The sequence below is a fragment of the Mercenaria mercenaria genome, chromosome 5, assembly GCF_021730395.1.
Source record: "Mercenaria mercenaria strain notata chromosome 5, MADL_Memer_1, whole genome shotgun sequence".
Lineage (NCBI taxonomy): Eukaryota > Metazoa > Mollusca > Bivalvia > Venerida > Veneridae > Mercenaria > Mercenaria mercenaria.
In genome coordinates, this window is record NC_069365.1 from 23,914,594 (window position 1) to 23,933,563 (window position 18,970).

An 18,970-nucleotide genomic window follows, 5' to 3' on the forward strand; every position below is an offset into this window, starting at 1 on the left:
ACTTGGTAGTTCCCCTCTGAAAAAATTTTTGATTTAGGGTAAAAAAAAAATTTATCACTTTTTTTTTGGAATCAACCAAAATAAAACGAATTTTTAATAAAACCACCAATTAGGGGCCATCCTTAATTAAATCAAATCAATTTTGGAAACACTTCTTAAAAAAAGATAAAAGGCAGTTATATAACGAAAAAAAATGTTTCGTAGAAAAACATAATTATGCTATTATAAAAAATTTCACGTGGGGGTCAGTTTTTTTTGGTCATTTTTCCCTTTTTTTTCACCCTGTGAATTTCCTTTTAAAAATGAATTTTTTTCATTTGTATTTTATTTAGTTTCAATAACTCCACAGTAATGAAAAAACAGCTTTGAAAAACAAATTTTGGGGAAAATTTTTAAAACCTAGATTCCTGGAAAGGGTTTTCCTAAAAAAAAAACAGCATTGACAACTGTAAGAAACTAAAAGATTACAATGCAAAAATTTTTTAAAGTTATACTAAAAAAACGGGAAACAGTCCCCTTCACCTATAGAAATTTTAAATGACCCTACACACTTTTGAAGCTTCCAAACTGGCTTAAATCAAAATTATATTTTCAAATTTATAATCATTTTTGTTTATTAACGCTTGCAAACTTGAAATTTCTTTTCTTTACCCAAAATAAATCAGAAATTTTTTTATCGGAGAGTTGGAAAAACAATCAAAAATAGCGACTATCTATTACTTTAAAATAACTAACGTTTAATGTAGTTTAATTTGATTCTTATAAGTCCTTTTGCAGGGAAGTTAAGATTTATGGCTTCAAAGATTGATTTCTTGCAGTTGTTATATGTTTTAATTTCTTGTATAGACGGAGCTGTTGAAGGAAGAAGAGTACAGCCCCCTCCTGGTAAGTTATCATATATTCTTGTATCAATCCTGTAGTTCGCTGCACTGTAGTGATATATAACATGTATAGTTAACTATTGATTTAAATAAATGTTTCTTTTTCAAACACTAATTCCTTCATAAAAACTTTGCTATGAATTATTTTGTTGAAATGTTGTTTTTTTCTTAATGCAGGAAGTTATCCGAGGCAAGGGTTGACAGAAAAGGTAATTAAACTTGTACATTGAAAGACACATTTCAAAACTCTAAGTAACATAACTCTGTATAACTATAGTCCGGCATATATGGTTTCATGGCCTAGCACTATTATTTACTTTTACTTTCGCATAAGAATATTACGACGAAACACCCAATCAGATGGTCGTATTTGTGAGGGGACACTCACTGACGAAATTAAAGATACAAAGTGACACAAAATCCTTTGAAATAAGTTTTAAAACATTTCTTTCTAGGTAAAAGTTTGAGGGTTTATGTCGCCAATATGACATTGTGCCTACAAACATTGAAGTGTAAGAGATCTCCTTAAATCCGTTTGAAATATGGCTAAAATTAAAGGACTTTAAAACGTTTGCGTCGCTTTAAACATAGAAAGGCAAAACAAAATCAAGTCTTTGAATGAAGGACTTTAAACATGTTGGAGAATTTTTACTTCACTCCACATCTGCATTAATTTAAAAATTTGTCGAAATTTTAAAACGAAAAGTGTCCTCCCGGTCCGGCAGATTAGATTTTACCATGATTATTTGCCTCATCTGTCGCAACTTATCCATAGCAGACCCCCACAAACACACAAATAATAAGAATAAAACATGATTTTCTTGCCTCATCTATCACTCCATTTTCAGGATTACATGAATGATTTAAAAATGAAATATTAGAGTTTGGGTTTAACGCCGTTTTTCAACATTTTTTCAGTTATGTAACGGCGGGCAGTTAAACTAACCAGTGTTCCTGGATTCTGTACCAGTACAAACTTGTTCTCCGCAAGTAACTGCCAACTTCCCCACATGAATTATCAGAGGTGGAGGACGAATGATTTCAGACACAATGTCTTTTATCAAATCGTCACGGAGAACATACGCCCCACCCAAGTACCGAACTCTGGACCCCGCAATCCGTAGACCGACGCTCTTCCTACTGAGATAAGCGGGCGGGCTAGAGATTGTACCTAACGTTATTTTTTATCAAACATTTATATTCAAGTATTCACAAGAAGAATTGACAGAACCTGGAAAATGCATTGTAATCGTTACAGATAAGAGACACGTTTTAAGCGATTTTAAAACGTTCAATTATACATCAAGTGTAGAAAATCACTCCATGGTGTAATAAGAATCTACTTGAATTCAATTTAATGAAATAACAATGTTCAATATACCAAAACACTCCAGCGAGTAAGTTCAAACGGGGAGGTATTTATTTCAGATTAAGGAAAGAGATCGTTTGTAACACCGCGTTTCTGATAAAAAATTAAAACATAATTTGAGTGTTTGTTTCATTTTCACTCATGCATTGTAAGACCATTATTCATTTCATCATAATTAATATCTCCTGTTCTGATGCAATGTTCAATGTACATGTTATTCCCTGTTTCATAGGTATACTATGAGAACCCAACCCATCTTAAACGCGCACTTTTCACCTACGACGTGCAGGTCAGTGAATGGTCACTATGTATATTGAAAAAGTGATAATTTATCTTCCATCGTGCACAGGTTACATTGCCTTGATTAATATTTCTTACTGCAAAGACTATCCGCGTAGTTTATATTTCCATCAACGTTACAAAAAAGGTTGGCGTTGACGAAAGCAGTGTCTCTGAAATATGAAAAACTGACACGATGTGGCTGGTGAAAGATGGAAGATCGATTACCATTTGTTCAATATGGATAGTGCCCATCTACCTCACTGCGCGTTTTAGGTAGGAATTGTGAGATTGAAATGGGTAAGTACATTTTTCCGTTCATCTCCATGGTTCTTATAGTATACCTAGAATAGGGTAAAACAATTATTGTGGCACCTTTTTTTCTTTTCTGATGTACAGAAATATAGCATATGCACATATTGTAACAATACCCTCAGAAATCTCATATAAAATTATGTAAATACAAATATCTTCTGGGGGGAGGTTTTCCCAACTTTGTTTCTATTGTATACTAATTCACTATTTATGTATTTTCTTAATTACCAATGACTTTTAGCCCTCTCTAAGTATATCAACATACAGTGTGTAAATATTTTAGGTTATTCCACAATCGAAAAGCAATGCTATGTTAGTTGCTGCAATTGACTTTGGTACGACCTATAGCGGGTACGCCTATTCCTTTGTCGGAAAACCAGAAGAAATACTGACAACATATTGGGATCAGACCTCAATTAAGGTAAATATTGGTAACTAGAGTTTACTGTTGGATCCTTTACACTAAGAAAGGAATTCCAGGCCAGTACTTACTAATATATATTTCGTTTTCAGTGTATAAGTTGGATGACTTCCGATCACTTGCCCCTCACCTAATCATTTTTGAAAGTGGAATTTTTACATGTGAGAAAGCCATACAGTCGACCGGTTCAGTCCGTGCCTAAAATAAAGCAGGGTGTCATCCAACATAAAAAGATGAAAAGCTGCCATATGGACCTATAACTGCGTCGGTGTAACGTTAAATCCAACAGAAATAAAATAAAACAGATGTAGCTTTTATTTTCATTTCATAATCAAATTTAGAAATCGTGATAACATAATTTTACCGATATTTTTTTTACTTCTCATCAGACTCCTACGGTGGTTTTAATGAATCCCAGCAAGAAGTTTCATTCCTTTGGAGAAAACGCAAGAAAGAGATATGAACAGTTAATGAAAACAAACGAACACAAAGACTGGTATCTCTTTGAAAGGTTCAAAATGAAACTGTTTGTAAAAGACACTGTAAGTATCGTTGCACACATTTTCCTTAATAGCGTCATATCATAGTCTACTAATATTTTAATTGAAAAAGGAAGTTAAGATGCAAATGATTAGAATCAACTGATGTGTTCAAAGTATCCACTGAATACGATTGCTCAAATAAAGCTTTTTCCTGCATATATATCGTACAGTTTTCTAATTAGATTAAGAAATAATCGTTCTTATGTTCTTTAAGGTGATACAATTACATTATACTGTACCATACTTAGGCTATACAGTGATCTTTTCATCATTTTTACATCGAGTTCAAAATTTGTTCTCTGCATCACTGAGAAATGACTTTCTAGCCAAAGGTGTAGTATCAGGAACATTTCTTAGTTACCTTTCCTAAACCATTCGAAAGAGAATCAAAATGCTCCGCAATAATATTATATATAATGCTTTTACTCAAGTCATTGTTGTTAATTTACAGCCTCTACAAAAAGATATGGAAATTGATGATATACTTGGTAAACCAATTAAAGCAATTGATGTCTTCTCCGCAGCAATCAGGTATATCAAGGAGCATTTACTCGGCGTTCTAAATGATCCCGACAGGGATGAACAGCTGAAAATCAAACCAGATACTGACATCCGCTGGGTTCTTACCGTGCCGGCTATTTGGAATGATTTGTCGAAAACATTCATGAGGCAGGCAGCATATAACGTAAGCCTGCACTTAGCTTATACATCTCATATCAAGATAGTATGATTTTGGTTTCTTTCATCATAATTTGTAAATGATACATGTTTTCTTTCCAAATGTAATTAGAAATACATACTTGCATTAGTGATGCATCGGGCGTACTAGAATAATGAGTGTTGTAAAACAGATGAGTACAGCTGACAGACAGGTGATTTGTAAAGTAGATCTGATATGGTTTAAAGTAAACGCTTAATATTTTTCATTGTATTCACTTACACATCTATTCTTTCAGGCCGGTATTCCTGATCATATGTTATTACTGGCGTTAGAGCCCGAGGCTGCTTCTCTGTTCTGTAAGAAGGAATTAGGAGTTGACAAAGTTCCGATTGGCTGTAGATACTTGGTCCTAGACCTTGGAGGTAATTACATTCTATGAAATCAGAAAAAAGTAGGGCAAAAAAATTTCTTAGCCATTTTATTTAAACTAAGCCATCTTTTCAAACTCTAACATGTGAAACAAAGCGTACAGTTCAGTTAAAAACGTGATAATGACATATTATTATTATTATTATTATTATACCACATTTATATAGCACTCTTTTCATGCACTTGTACACGTTCAAAAGTGCTTTACGGAATAAATTGCAAAAATACAAACAAATACGTATACAAAGATAATGCATTCCACATTAACAAAAATTATGAATGAAAACAAGTAATTTAAAAACAAGATAAAAAAAATAAATGTATCGGTCAGTTAACAAAATATTGTACAAAGAAGTGGGTTTTAAGCAGGCTTTTTGAAAGCAGCTAGCGTGTAAGCTTCCCTGATCTTGACAGGAAGGGAGTTCCAAAGCTTGGAGCAGTGCAACGAAAAGCTACGATTGCCATACATCATGGTTTTAGAATTTGGCATAACCAGTGACAGCGTGTCTTGTGATCTTAGGGTCCTGACCGGTTTATACATTTCTAGCATATCCCTAGTATAAGCAGGGGACTGATTGTGTAAAGCCTTAAAGGTGTGGGTCAGAACCTGTACTGCACCTGTATTTCACTGGCAACCAGTGAAGCTCCTTCAAGAACCGGTGTTATATGATTGCGACGGGGCGCCCTTAGTGATTACGCGAGCTGCAGTGTTCTGGACATGTTGCAACTTGTTAAGTGTTGCTGTTTGGTATACCACTTAACAAGGCATTACAGTAGCCCTAACCGTGAAGTAACCAGGCTGTTTATAAGGGTTTTTGTGGCATCACTGGTAAGATACCGTCTGATGTGACCTATTCTGCGAATTTGTGCATATCCAGCCCGGCACACCGACTTGACTTGTTGTTCCATATTCATACCGCTGTCAAATACTGCTCCAAGATTCCTAACAGATTTCGTGGATTTTATCACAGAATCACCGACCTTCACAGAAACGTCATCAATGTACTTGGAGTTACGCTTTATGTCAATAGCATTACCTCAGTTTTATCAGCATTGAGCTTCAGCATGTTGGAATTCATCCACGAGACAATTTCAGCCAGACAGCTCTCAATGCGGCGCAAAGCTTCACTTCTGGCCACAGCCTCTATCGGCTTAAAAGATAGGTATAATTGAGAGTCATCAGCGTAGAAATGATGAAGAAGTCCATGACGTCTGCATATGGCACCCACGGGTTTAGTGTACATGATATAGTTCTTTGGACCAAGTACTGATCCCTGGGGCACACTGTATTTCATCAACGTAGGCGTCGACAACTCACCATCAACGCAAACAGTTTGAAAGCGGTCACTAAGATATGATGACATCCATGCAAGTGCTTTGTCTGTGACTCCAAAATGATGTTCGAGCCGGTGTAACAGTGTTTGGTGATCAATCGTGTCGAAAGCCGCAGAAAGATCGAGTAGCACGAGGACTGTTACAGAATTTTGATCGAGAGATGTGAGGATGTCATTCTGTACCTTTATCAAAGGCCGACTCAGTTGAATGAAACTTTCTGTAAGCAGACTGCAGTCCCTCATGTAGCTCATTTTTCACTCAAGTGCCGCTAAAGGGACGCGCATCTACTACCTTTTCTAAGATTTTTGAAATGAAAGGGAGGTTTAGATACAGGCCTGTAGTTTTTGAGAATGTTTGGTTCAAGACCTGGTTTCTTAAGCAGGGGTCCTATCCTAGCACTTTTAAACTCTTTTGGTACATAACCTAATTCCATTGATGTATTTATGATGTTTGTTATCAGCGGCAAGAGCTCTCGAGACATTTTTCAGAAGCCATGTTGGTAAAGGGCAAGTTCGCAGGATTTGTTTGGAGATTTTTGTATAATTTGTTCTACCTCTTCTATCGTTGTAGGAGCCAAATCAAGAAGACAGTTTGCTACTTCTTGGTGTCCTGGACAATGCAAGTCTACTGAATCACGATCAGTTTGGCTATGCGAAATAATATCATTCCTAATGTTCTCAATTTTCTCGATGAAAAAGTCACTAAACTTCTGCGCAAGTTCCTTTGATGATGTGTTAGAGGGACGGGAAGCATCTTGGCTGTCTCCTAGTAGATTTTTGGTTATCTTGGCCAAACTTTTGTGGTCAGTGCCACACGACTTCACCTTATCAGAGAAGTAGTCGGTTCGGGCCTGAATTAGGAGTTTATTCATGGTAGCACATTGGTCCCTATAAAGTTGATGGTCGATTGTTTTTTTGGATTAACGCCACTTCCGCTCAAGCTTGCGTTTTAAGTGTTTAGCCTCATGAAGTTCGTCTGTAAACCACGGACAGCTAGGTCGAAGAACGATAGTTTTTGTGCGTAAAGGAGCGTGTTTATCTATCAGTAAGGATAATCCTTTTGAATATGCATTTACTAGCTGATCCACGTCTGCGCCTTCTGGAAACGTATTTAGTGCAAGGACGCTGAGATGTCTTGTTTGAAAGAACTTACGTCAATAGAGCGTAATTTCCGAAAAGAAACTTGCTTCCGTATCGGAGCTGGTTTTTCGCACAGGCGTTGAAGTGAATTGCATGGTGATCCTGTGACATATTACCAGTATTGTCACAAAGACCTGGATCGATGACCTCGACACATGATATTATTTTGCTGTCGTTCCTGATTATTACAACATCTAATGTATGACCGCGGGCATGGGTTGGTCCGTTCACATGTTGATGCATACCACATGACTGAAGTACTTTTAAATCTGACAGCATCTCGGTCTGATGGAATATCAAGATGGAAATTCATGTCTCCCACAATGATGATGTCTTTATCAACTGTAGCATACCTGCCTAGGAAAGTAGGCCATTCTTCCTCTAGAAACACACTAGTCTTTAAACCGTTTTGTTTTGTTGGTGGTGGCCTATATATCACTGCCACTCGTGCAGAAAATCCATTGATGCTAAATTACAATCCATGTATTCAAATTGTTTAAAATCTTTGTCACGACTAGATGCAACAACACGAAGAGTAAATGCAGACTTATGTATGAGAGCCACAGCCCCTCCACGGCTGCCGCTGCACCGTGCCACACTTTTAATTGAATGCCCATTCGGTACAAGTTCGCCAATACACGTTTTATCCATGGTAGTTCCGAGCCAAGTCTCAGTGAGTGCTACCAAATCAAAATCATTTGAAACTATGTGATCACACAGGGAAACTGTCTTATTTTTGACAGATCTTGGGTTGAAACTGCATACACCAATTTTCTTCTCACTTCTTCCTGTTGTAATGGATTCACATCTAATTTTGGTAACATAGTTGGTATTTTGCTGCTGAGGTTTTGACTGTTTATACAGATTTCATTTCGTGGTCGAACTATAATTGTGATTTCTTCAGGCAGTACTTGTAAATTATACAAATGGACCCCTTTATTAACATCCCATATTGATTTAACTTTATGTTTACCTCCTCTTGAACCTCTGTATTTTAAAATACCTAACTGTTTTATTGTTATTAAAAGAGGAATATCTGGCCGAAATTTCCCTCGGGCATACTTTCCATTATCAAGTAGTTCACGTCTATTGTATTGGTGTTTGACATGAAAAGCTACAAGTGATAATTGGTCAATCATTGTGTGTGAAGAGAAATCAGTTGAAAATTTCAACGTTATTCTGAAAAAAAAATGCACAAATAAATTGAAAAAACACCAACAAAATGCAAGAATTTCACAATATTTCACAAAACTGTTTACATCAATCTTCCAACAATCAACCAATACAAACTCAAGACAACTTCCACATATATATGTGTAGTAATTCTCGAGAAATAATCAAATAAATGTCAGCGAAATGAAATGCAGCCTACACTTGGCGCAATATATAACGGTTGCATATTACATTTGTTTGTACTTCAGTGTAACAATCTTATAAAACTGAAATATCAGCTACTATAAATATGTTCTTGTCCTCTGCAAATATAACTACAAATACAATTAAAATATAAAAAAAGTTATGTTTTTCCCCGAATTCGTTATAAAATTCCAGACGCTGTAATATTTTGTTTACATATTACTGTATTAGCAAGAGGTACTTTATGAAAGGAAGACATAAATTGTTATATTTTAATTTGTGTTGGATATTTAGGCGGTACAGCAGATATAACATGCCATGAGGTCAATACAGACGGTACATTAAAGGAACTCCATCCACCGACAGGGGGAGATTTTGGTGGCACTACCATAGACAACGCGTTCGTTGACGTTTTAATTCGGGTATTTGGCGCTGATGTCATTACTAAATTTAAAAGGAAATTCATGAATGACTACTGGGAGCTGATGAGTGCTTTTGAACTTAAGAAGCGAATATTTGACGGCACAGGAAGAGTTGTCTTGAAATTTCCAGTCCAAATTTTAGAACTGTACAAAGAAAACGTCGGAGAGGCCGTAGAAGAAAGTCTGTTGAATTCAAACTTGGCAAAAAGCATAGAATTTAAACACGGTAAAGTGTTTATTACGGAAACATTAATGAAAGAGCTTTTCAATTCAGCTCTGACAAAAATAACTAATAAGACGCTCGAACTTCTCACAGTTGTGTCAAATATCAACTGCATTATGTTAGTTGGTGGTTTCTCCGAGTCTCTTTATTTGCAAAATGTGATGAAAGAAACCTTTGACAATCTTATCATTCCAAACGAACCAGTTGCAGCCGTTCTAAAAGGAGCAGTTATCTACGGCCACGAAACCAAAGCAATATCCTCCCGGAAGTGTAGGTACACTTACGGTATAGCGCGAATGATGAAGTTCGATCCAGAAAAACACACTGGGAGAAAGGAAGTAAGAATGGGCGGTTTCGTATACTGTGATGACTCTTTTAGCAAACATATAGAGATGGGAACTGAAGTAAGCGTACATACACCCGAAAGAGCTAGAGAACGCGAGTACTTTCCCGCAATTGCTGAGCAAAAACAAGCGGTATTAGAGGTATACAAGTCGAAAAGAAGAGATCCTAAGTTTATTGATGAAGACGACTGTGAGTTTGTTGGTTTGATAAAAGTAGACATTGATCCGAAAGGTAACATTTGGTCAAAACTGAAGGTCAGAATGATTTTTGGAGGAACAGAATTATTTATTGAAGTTACCGATGTGAAAAATGGTACGATAACAAAAGGATCAGTAGACTTCATAGGTTGAAACGTCAAGTTTTGCTTGATATAATAAAAATGCAGTGAATTGTGTTTTTGATATAAGTCTTTTACAAATACTTCAAGATTAAAAAAAAACATTTTCACAGGATGGACGAACAAACAAACCATATTGACAGATCAGAGCAATATCAAACAACTCTTTATAATATTTCCAATTTATTTACAAATGATAAACATAAAATGAAAATTTATATTGAATAAAAGATCAAAAATAAGTACACTATAAATTACTCGAACTACTCGACAAATCACTAACTATAGTGACGTAAACACAAGTAACACTATGGCAAGACTTTCAAAGAACAAATGGTTCTTGGAAGTCAAATCCGACAGCCATGCTTCCATTTTGGCTCCTGTTAGTGTCGACCGGTCTCCTCAAACTGTTTCGAAGCTCCCGAAACAGATCTCTGCGGATAAGCCACGCTTAGTTGAAGGATCGCTTGGGGAATAGCAGGATTTTGTAGATCCAGATGTTCCCCTAGGTTTAAGGTCTTCTGGGGGTAAAGTCAGTTGCTCCCGATGTCTAGGGTCTTCTAGAGATAAAAGTAACTGCTCCAGAAATAGGTCGTCAGAGTTCAAAGATATATTCCCCAAGGTATAAACGTCTGTGGTAAAAAGCTTGCAAGCTTGTAAATATCCTTCTAAATATCAATGTATGTCAATATATGTCTGTTCTTACGCGCGCAAATCTTTGTCCGAAAAAGTACACAATATAGAAGCTTGTTTATGCGAGTAAAATTAAATAAGCAGAAAAAAACAAACACTTTCTATGGGCAACTGCATTAAATTGGGTAATCATTTGTTATAATCCCGTGGTGGCGGTCGGCGTCCAGAGGCATGTCCGCTCTCTAAGTCGAACAGTTTTCATCCGATCTTCACCACATTTACTGACAATGTTTGTTGGCATAATATCTCGGCCAAGTTCGATAAACAGCTAAATCGCCCCAGACACTCATTTATTATGGCCCTTGAATTAATCGAAAACTGCCCATTCAAACAGTTTTGATCCAGTTGTCTATTTCATCCCACATGGAACCTCTCAAATACCTTGAATCCTTCTTACGTTTTTTTCTTTCTCTTTTTTTGTTGGGTGGGGGAGGGGGGTGGATGTGTGTGTGTGGGTTGGGGGAGGGGGGGGGGGTGAAGGGAGTAACAAGGCATACAATATCAACATTATTACCTTTATGATACGTAACTGAATATTTAGACGGGCGTATGTTGTGACAGTCTAGCACTCTTGTTCGTAGATAAATTTGCATCAAAATGGAAGCATTTAAATATGGAACACAACACGTTTGTTCTCAATAGCGAACGCTGTCACATTTCTCAGTTGTTACGGTCGTTTACGCATAGCCTACACGTTTAAAGTTAGTTAATTTATAATAATTGGGTCAGGGAGTCGACTCTTTGGCTCAGTGGTTAGAACATTGGACTAGCAACCGAGCGACCATTGTTCGAATCCGGCCACAGGCATTTGGGAACTTTCGTCATAAAATGCTACAACTTGTATGTTATTTTATTTGTTATGCTTAAAGTTGAAAGACAATGATAAAAAATGCAAAAAAGGATGATGCGATAAGTTGTTGAAGAAACAGATGTGAGAAATAACAAGTCATGCAATACAAAGTCCCCTACTGGAAGGCACCTAATTTTCTCTACTGCAGTATAACATAATGAACTGATATCTGTAAATGATGTATAAGTCCACAAGAAACTTTTTACCAGGTAGAGATAAAGTCATTCTTGAATTTGACCTTTAACCTCTAAGTATGACCTAGGGACCTGTTCTGGCGCGCGACAATTCGTCTCATGGTGGTGAACATTTGTGCCAAGTTACATTAAAATCCCTCCATGCATAAAGAAGAAATGTTCCAGACAAAGTCATTCTTGAATTTGACCTTTGACCTCTAAGTATGACCTTGACCTTAGACCTAGAGCCGGGGCTTTGCGCACGTGTTGTCTCATCCAGGGAAATGTTTGTGCCAACTGATATTTAAATCCTGTTTTGCATGACAAAGTTATAGACCGGACAGGAAAAAAATCTTATTGACCTTTGATCTCAAAGTGTGACCTTGACCTTTATGCTAGGGTTCTGGGTGTTGCGCATGACACGTCGTCTCATCATGGGGAACACTTATGCCAAGTAATACTGTAATCCCTTGATGGATGACAAAGTTCTTGACCGGACAGGAAAAAAAACCCTATTGACCTTTGGCCTCCAATTGTGACCTTGACCTTTGAGCTAGGGGTCCGGGTTTTGCGCATGAAATGTTGCCTTATCATGGGGAACATTTGTGCCAAGTAATATCAAAATCTCTTCATGGATTGCAGAGTTATGGACCGGACAGGAAAAAAGCCCTATTGTGCTAAGTTATATTGAAATCCCTTAATGAATGACAGAGTTATGGACCGGACAGGAAAGAGACCCTGTTCATGCCATGTTAACATTTGACTGCTAAGTGTGACCTTGACCTTTGAGCTAGGGGTCTGAAAGTTGTGCAAGACACATCGTCTTATTATGAGTAACAATTATGCCAATTGATATTAAAATCCCTTCATAGATGGGAGAGTTATGGACCGGACAAGAAAAAAGCCCTGTTGACCTTTGACCTAAATTGTGACCTTGACCTTTGAGCTAGGGGTGCGGGTTTTACACATGACATGTCGTCTCATCATGGGAAACATTTGTGTCAAGTAATATTAAAATCCCTTCATGGATGAAAGAATTATGGACCGGACACGAAACAGACCCTGTTCATGCCATGTTAACATTTGACTTCTAAGTGTGACCTTGACCTTTGAGCTAGGGGTCTCAAAAATGTGCTTGACACATAATCTTATTATGAGGTACAATTGTGCCAAGTGATATTTAAATCCCTTCATGGATGGGAGAGTTATGGACCGGACAGGAAAAAAGCCATGTTGGCCTTTGACCTCCAATTGTGACCTTGACCTTTAAGCTAGGGGTCCGGGCTTTGCGCATGACACGTCGTCTCATCATGGGAAACATTTGTGCCAAGTAATATTAAAATCGCTTCATGGATAAAAGAGTTATGGACCGGACACGAAATTGGGACGGACGGAATGACGGAATGACGGAAAAGCGCATTCCTATAGTCCCTCCGAAACTGGTTTTCAACCAGTAGGGGACTAATAACCTGAGGATCCGTTGACTTTTAAAGACGAATAATGCCAAGGACTGTTCGTAATATAATTTAAACAATTGTAGTGGACAAATACTAGTTATGGCTTCTTATGGCTTCAATCTTAATCCTACAAATTCAATGGGAAAAGGCTGCGAATTTCTTCCAAGTCAACTGGTATTGTTGTAGCCACAAAACATATTTATGATGAATATGAAATGGCACCAACGAACAACATACACCGTGATTTGAACATTTTGAGGTAATGTTGATATTTTACAAGATGGCAGATAATTATTTTTGAAGTGGTTTGTGCTTTTTATTTCTAATTCTTTCAGGAACCCCATACTTATTTTATAGACCATTGTCCCTTTTTGAAAAGCGATTACCTCAAAATGTACAGATCACGTGGGTTGCAACAGAGAATACGTATTATCAAGAAAATATTTGTGTTTGGTCAAATAGTCAAAATAACATATACACACTGTTTTGGAATAATCATTAAATCTTTTGCTATATACGTTGTTTCAATATCAGTATATCAATCACTACTGATGGAGAAATCAACGATTCTGTTTTGTGAAAAGAATCCTTTAAATATTGGTTTACATGTATCATACAACAGGCATTTGCGAACATGAAGTATATATTTTGTGTCAATAAAACACAAATCATTTTGTACTATAATTAAGGGACTTTAACATGGGCTAGATTTTTATTTTAAGTAATCATTATCATCAGCATATCTTACCAAATCAGAGAGCAACATAATTGAGTCATCTGGATTAAATTAAATCAATATTTCCATTGGGAACAAAGTTCAACAAACGTGTGAGCTATTTACTACCGGAATGCGGAAAGATATTTAGACTACTGTAGACAAAACATTTTTCTCTGAGAAAAACAAACAACATTTTTTTAATATCTCTCACAATGGACAATACAATACAATATCTCCTGTGAGAAAGTTGTTTTACCTTCAGTACCATGTATCCATTTGCTGATATCACATGGCAAGTCCTAAATTCATCTCTTAGTATTATGTTCATTTTTAAAGCTTTGCACACCAATATTGAGAATCATTTCTCATTGAAGGTCTAATTCAGGAGCTTCATGTCCACTAACTTTCTAGAAAGAGTTTGTTTAATCATTTAAGCCAATCAAAATTCTGCCGAAAATGACAGCAGTCTTGTATCAAATTTTGGATTTCTCCATGTGGTATAAATATTTATCATAAACTTTGATAATGTGGCAGTTGACCTCAATACAATCGGCACTGTTTATTCTTCAATTCAGGTAAATCCAATATTTGCTTTACAATGGATCTATGACGGATTATCTTCGAACACCCCTGAACTTACTGGACTCAACTGCCACATTATCAAAGCTTATTAGTATCTGTACAGGGCATCTATCGGTATACATCAAAGAAAATATATAGAAATATGGCATACAAAGAAGTAAAGTCGAATAAGGGGGCACAGAGTAGACTTATAGTTGTTTGCGTAATGTTGGGTGATGAAATATTTGTTGTTACGTGCTCACGAAAGAAGTAATAGGTACGAATATTGTATACGAAGAAGAACGTACGCATATTTGACAGAATGCGTACACACGAATAAGCTACCAAATGGGCAATTAATACTTATGAATCTAATTTGTGTGCACGTAATAATAAATACGTGTGCGCACAATAATACAAAAACATCAATCTCCCCTATGCGCCACCGTGTATTAATGGATCAGGATAATTTTATTCTAACGGTACTTGGTAAAATCCAAAAACAGGTAAAGCAGGTATATTATCCGATAAGTGGTGTTATTTTGTATATTGTAGTATTCTTATCTTTAAATACAATGCGTTATTCAATAACAAGCTTGTAGTCTAGTGGATAGTATGTCAGACCTCTATTCTTTTAAAGTTTATATGGTGCAGGTTCGAGCCCTTCCTTTTTAAAATTCTATTTCTGCAGGTCCTTTTTATATCGTCTTTTGTATTTTTTTCATTTATTCCTTTTTAATTTCCTTGCAAGAGTTTTTGTATTCAAGTTGCAATGTTAATAGATACAACATCTATTCTATTATGAGATCCTCTGAAAAATGTCAATAAATTTTCTGTAAAAGTGCACGATAAAATCATGATACAAACAGTTTTACCCGTATCCCTTAGCCAGGTAAAAACATACTGGAAAATAAAAAAGTAATTCCTCCTGTATTTGAACCAGCTTATAAATCATACGTGTTAACCACTAGACCACGCCGCTACTCACATCGGTCTTGCAATATAAGATATTTACGGAAGCCTATTAGGGACATTTTGTCTTAGTTTTTATGCATGATTACCTCTTATGTTTGATGTATTATGCGTTACGTATTATTTATTGCCTCTTATACATGTAAGGTAGAGGTGAAGCGGGAAACATTAATTGAATCCTTTACTGATATGTGGAATGTATAAAGTTTTCTTTCACAAAGCTCGACCGAATAGCTCTGTTAACTTGAATCTACATTCCGCAAAGTCTAATGTATTTTGTTACCAAAGTATTTGATCGGTATGATTGGCAAGAAAGTACGCTAAGAAGATGTCAATATATGCTCTGTAATGTGTGGTTCCCATAGGAAGATATATAGCCAAGACTCAGAATGTCTAGTAAGACTGCTCAAACCTATAGTGTTCAAATTTCCATACATGTACAAGATGCTATATAGAGAGCTATTAACACTTGTTGAAGAAAAGCTTTCATTTCATCATATCATTTTTCATTGCATCTGTGAAAATAAAGATACTATTGGATATGATACAGATTTGATTAGGGGACACTTCTATGACGTTTGAACCAATTCCTTTGCCTCAGGGAAGTTTTATGTAAATTTAAACTGGGTTTACGCAGAACATTGATTTGTAGCAAAAATCGCTGAAAAAGGGACACTAAACTGCCTAAGTGATATATCTTTTGTTTTTAAACGTTTGTGTATGCTGTTAAATAGCTTTTAATACTGGCGAAGTTATAAATACGCTGGAAGGAAATTTCAGTCCTTAGTGCGGCGCGAACCGCGAATTCCTACTAAAGTCTTATTTATCAACTCTTGCATATATAAAATGTACATAATTTTGCATTAGGTATTTCATCTTACATCTTATGTCTAAGGTATTAGGTATTAGGTATTTCATATTATGTCAAAGGTATTAGGAATTAGGTTTTCATCTTATGTCTAAGGACTTATATACTCTCTATCGTACTTTATAATAGATAAAGTATAACGTTTGTATAAATTGGTGTTCAGTTACAAACATAAGTTAGTTCAGAGATTACTAACTGCGCAGTTAACAAAAAACGAGGCACAAGACCTGTAATGAAATATATAATGCAGCAAGATAACAAACCGAGTAAAGAATACAACAGAAAATAAGAAATGTGTTTAATTAGCCTGTTTATGGGCAGTAATGAACTATATAATCCTGCAAGACAACAAACTGAAATGAATCACTAGGAAATCAGAAATGGGTTTTATCGAGTCTGTTTATGGGCAGTAATGAAATGCATATTACATCATATGCCTATTTGCATCAGTTTAAGCCATTCTCTATTTTTAGGAACAGCAAAACCCCGACTCCATTTTACAATAAATATATTTTATTTAAGTCATGGCCATGGTCTGGCTATGTACACTTAAATCACAACACCAGAGGTCATATTCATAAAGCATCTTAAGTATAAGTTTTGACTTAAGTTGAAGATTGTACTTAAGTTTATGGTGATTTCAACTTAAGTTTAAGTAAAAACTTAAGTCCTATTTATAAAACAGCTTAAACTTAAGATACGTAAGAAATGACTTAAGTCAGAAAACAAAATGGCGTCGTGAGTACGATTTAAGTGTTATTTTTTTTTAGATAAAAGCACTTTAAACATAATTGTGCATGTTGTATCTGTCTGAAATTAATGTTGTTTTTTTAATGTTTTCGTCCACAATAAAAGCCAAGAATTACTTATTAAGTTGTTTTATGAATAACAAATATACTTAAGTAAAATAAATTTCTTACCTAAGTAATACTTAAGTAAATAATCAATTCTTATACTTATACTTAAGATGCTTTATGAATACGGTCCCAGAAGTACAACGTAACCTGTTTAATAACAATCATAGGTCTGGTGACTCTAGGTTAAATACTTTTTGACCATGGCATATATTCGGACAGACGTACTGACAAGAACAATTTTAGATCTCCCATAAAACAACAAGAAACATAAGCTGTCGGTTGACAGCGCACTCGACTATTCGAAAAATTGATGGAAGTATGGGTTCAAAATATTTGACAATAGATTAAAAATAGATAAGACAAACAATCTACCTGTATTTGTGGATCTAGATATATCTTGCACTATATGGCAATGTGTAGCCATGATGGTAAGCAAGTGTTCAAAGTTTCGAAGTTATATATCAAGCATTTCACACAAAATATGGAATTGTATGCGAAACGTAACTAATTTCTACACCAAAGGAAAACGCCATAACTGAGCTAAAGACCTTGTCCTAGTTATGTAGTCTTGCCTACATATGTATACTATGATGGTAAACAAGTGGTCATCAGAAAAAGTTGTTTAAAGGTACTTCTATTTCTGTCTCTAAAGGCTTCAGAAAGGGATCAAATGCTCCGTGTTTAAACTACAGACAAAGTTTAATGAAAATTCAACAAAACACTTCATGAAAAAAATGTTTAAAGGTATTTCTGTGTTTAGCTCTAGAAGACCCTACAAAGGCACCATTGCGCGTTTTGAAACAAATTTGGAAATGACCTTATAATGGTGGTACAGACCAAGTTTGATCAAGATCCATCATGATGCTCATAGCATAGGTCGTTTAAGGCTTTTTTCAAGCTTTAGCTCTAGTGGTTACCAAAAGGGGTAAAGTACCAAAACGTCCGCCATTTTTTTTTCCTATTGAGCACTAAGCAAATCTAACTTTTGATAAGTAACACACAAGATATAACACCTAAGAGGTAATACGTAACATGTAAGAGGTAATTGATAACACGTAACACATAATGTGTCATACATTAGAGGTTATGCATAAAAACTAAGACAATGTCCCTAATAGGCTTCCGTAGATATTTGTCTTATAGTGTGTCCACCTGATTCCCTTTTTCATTGTTATGGATTGATCCGGTATTAGTAAATAAAGGCCACAGTTATCGCGTTTTGTTAATGCGTCTTTTTACTGGACTATAAATCGCTGTAAATATTTTACTAAACATTATAAGATGTAAAGGGAGGAGGGGATATTTGTTTCAGTGCAAGATTAAAATATCTTTCACAAGTGACCACTAAATGCAATATTTTTGAGTTGCATAGTCACGAATAAAAATGTTAGATTTGGAGCTCATGAGTGAACGATATTCTGAAACAAATTTTCTTTCTGTAGTAGGGTAGAGTATAAGGGTGCACTAATACTTCCTTGCTACTGATCTAGCTTTTATAGCGACGTGGCAGAGTGTCCGCCTTACATGTGAGAGGTCCTGGTTTCGAATCCCGGTCAGGGCTGAAGTACTTTCAGCCTGTTACATTTATATCTCATATTTTTGACTAAATGCACGAATTCTATAGATTTTTACCAGTGAAAAATATCTTTGACAATTTTAACGGTGAAAATACCAGATATATCTAACTCTTCACTGAAACACATGTAATAAATTTCCTTCTTTATAACACAAATACTATAGCCAGGAACAAATGTATTTTGTTGTCAG

At 35.8% G+C, this 18,970-nt stretch overlaps 1 protein-coding gene across 1 annotated transcript; it reads left to right on the forward strand.

Moving 5' to 3' along the window:
• Nucleotides 1-1,011: 1,011 nt before the first annotated feature.
• On the forward strand, nt 1,012-10,106 carry LOC123556661 (heat shock 70 kDa protein 12A-like). Its single transcript, XM_053542925.1, has 6 exons — nt 1,012-1,090; nt 3,128-3,265; nt 3,655-3,807; nt 4,259-4,492; nt 4,764-4,890; nt 9,022-10,106. Exons 2-6 carry the CDS (start codon nt 3,155-3,157, stop codon nt 10,065-10,067), a joined length of 1,671 nt encoding a protein of 556 aa, XP_053398900.1. The 5' UTR covers nt 1,012-1,090; nt 3,128-3,154; the 3' UTR covers nt 10,068-10,106.
• The last annotated feature ends 8,864 nt before the right edge of the window (nt 10,107-18,970 follow it).

Excerpts from the sequence above, each read along its gene's own strand:
- LOC123556661 (XM_053542925.1), top strand. The coding sequence starts at position 3,155 with ATGTTAGTTGCTGCAATTGACTTTGGTACGACCTATAGCGGGTACGCC. Across the intron at positions 3,266-3,654 it reads GGGATCAGACCTCAATTAAG|ACTCCTACGGTGGTTTTAAT; the intron begins GTAAATATTGGT and ends ACTTCTCATCAG. Across the intron at positions 4,493-4,763 it reads TGAGGCAGGCAGCATATAAC|GCCGGTATTCCTGATCATAT; the intron begins GTAAGCCTGCAC and ends CTATTCTTTCAG.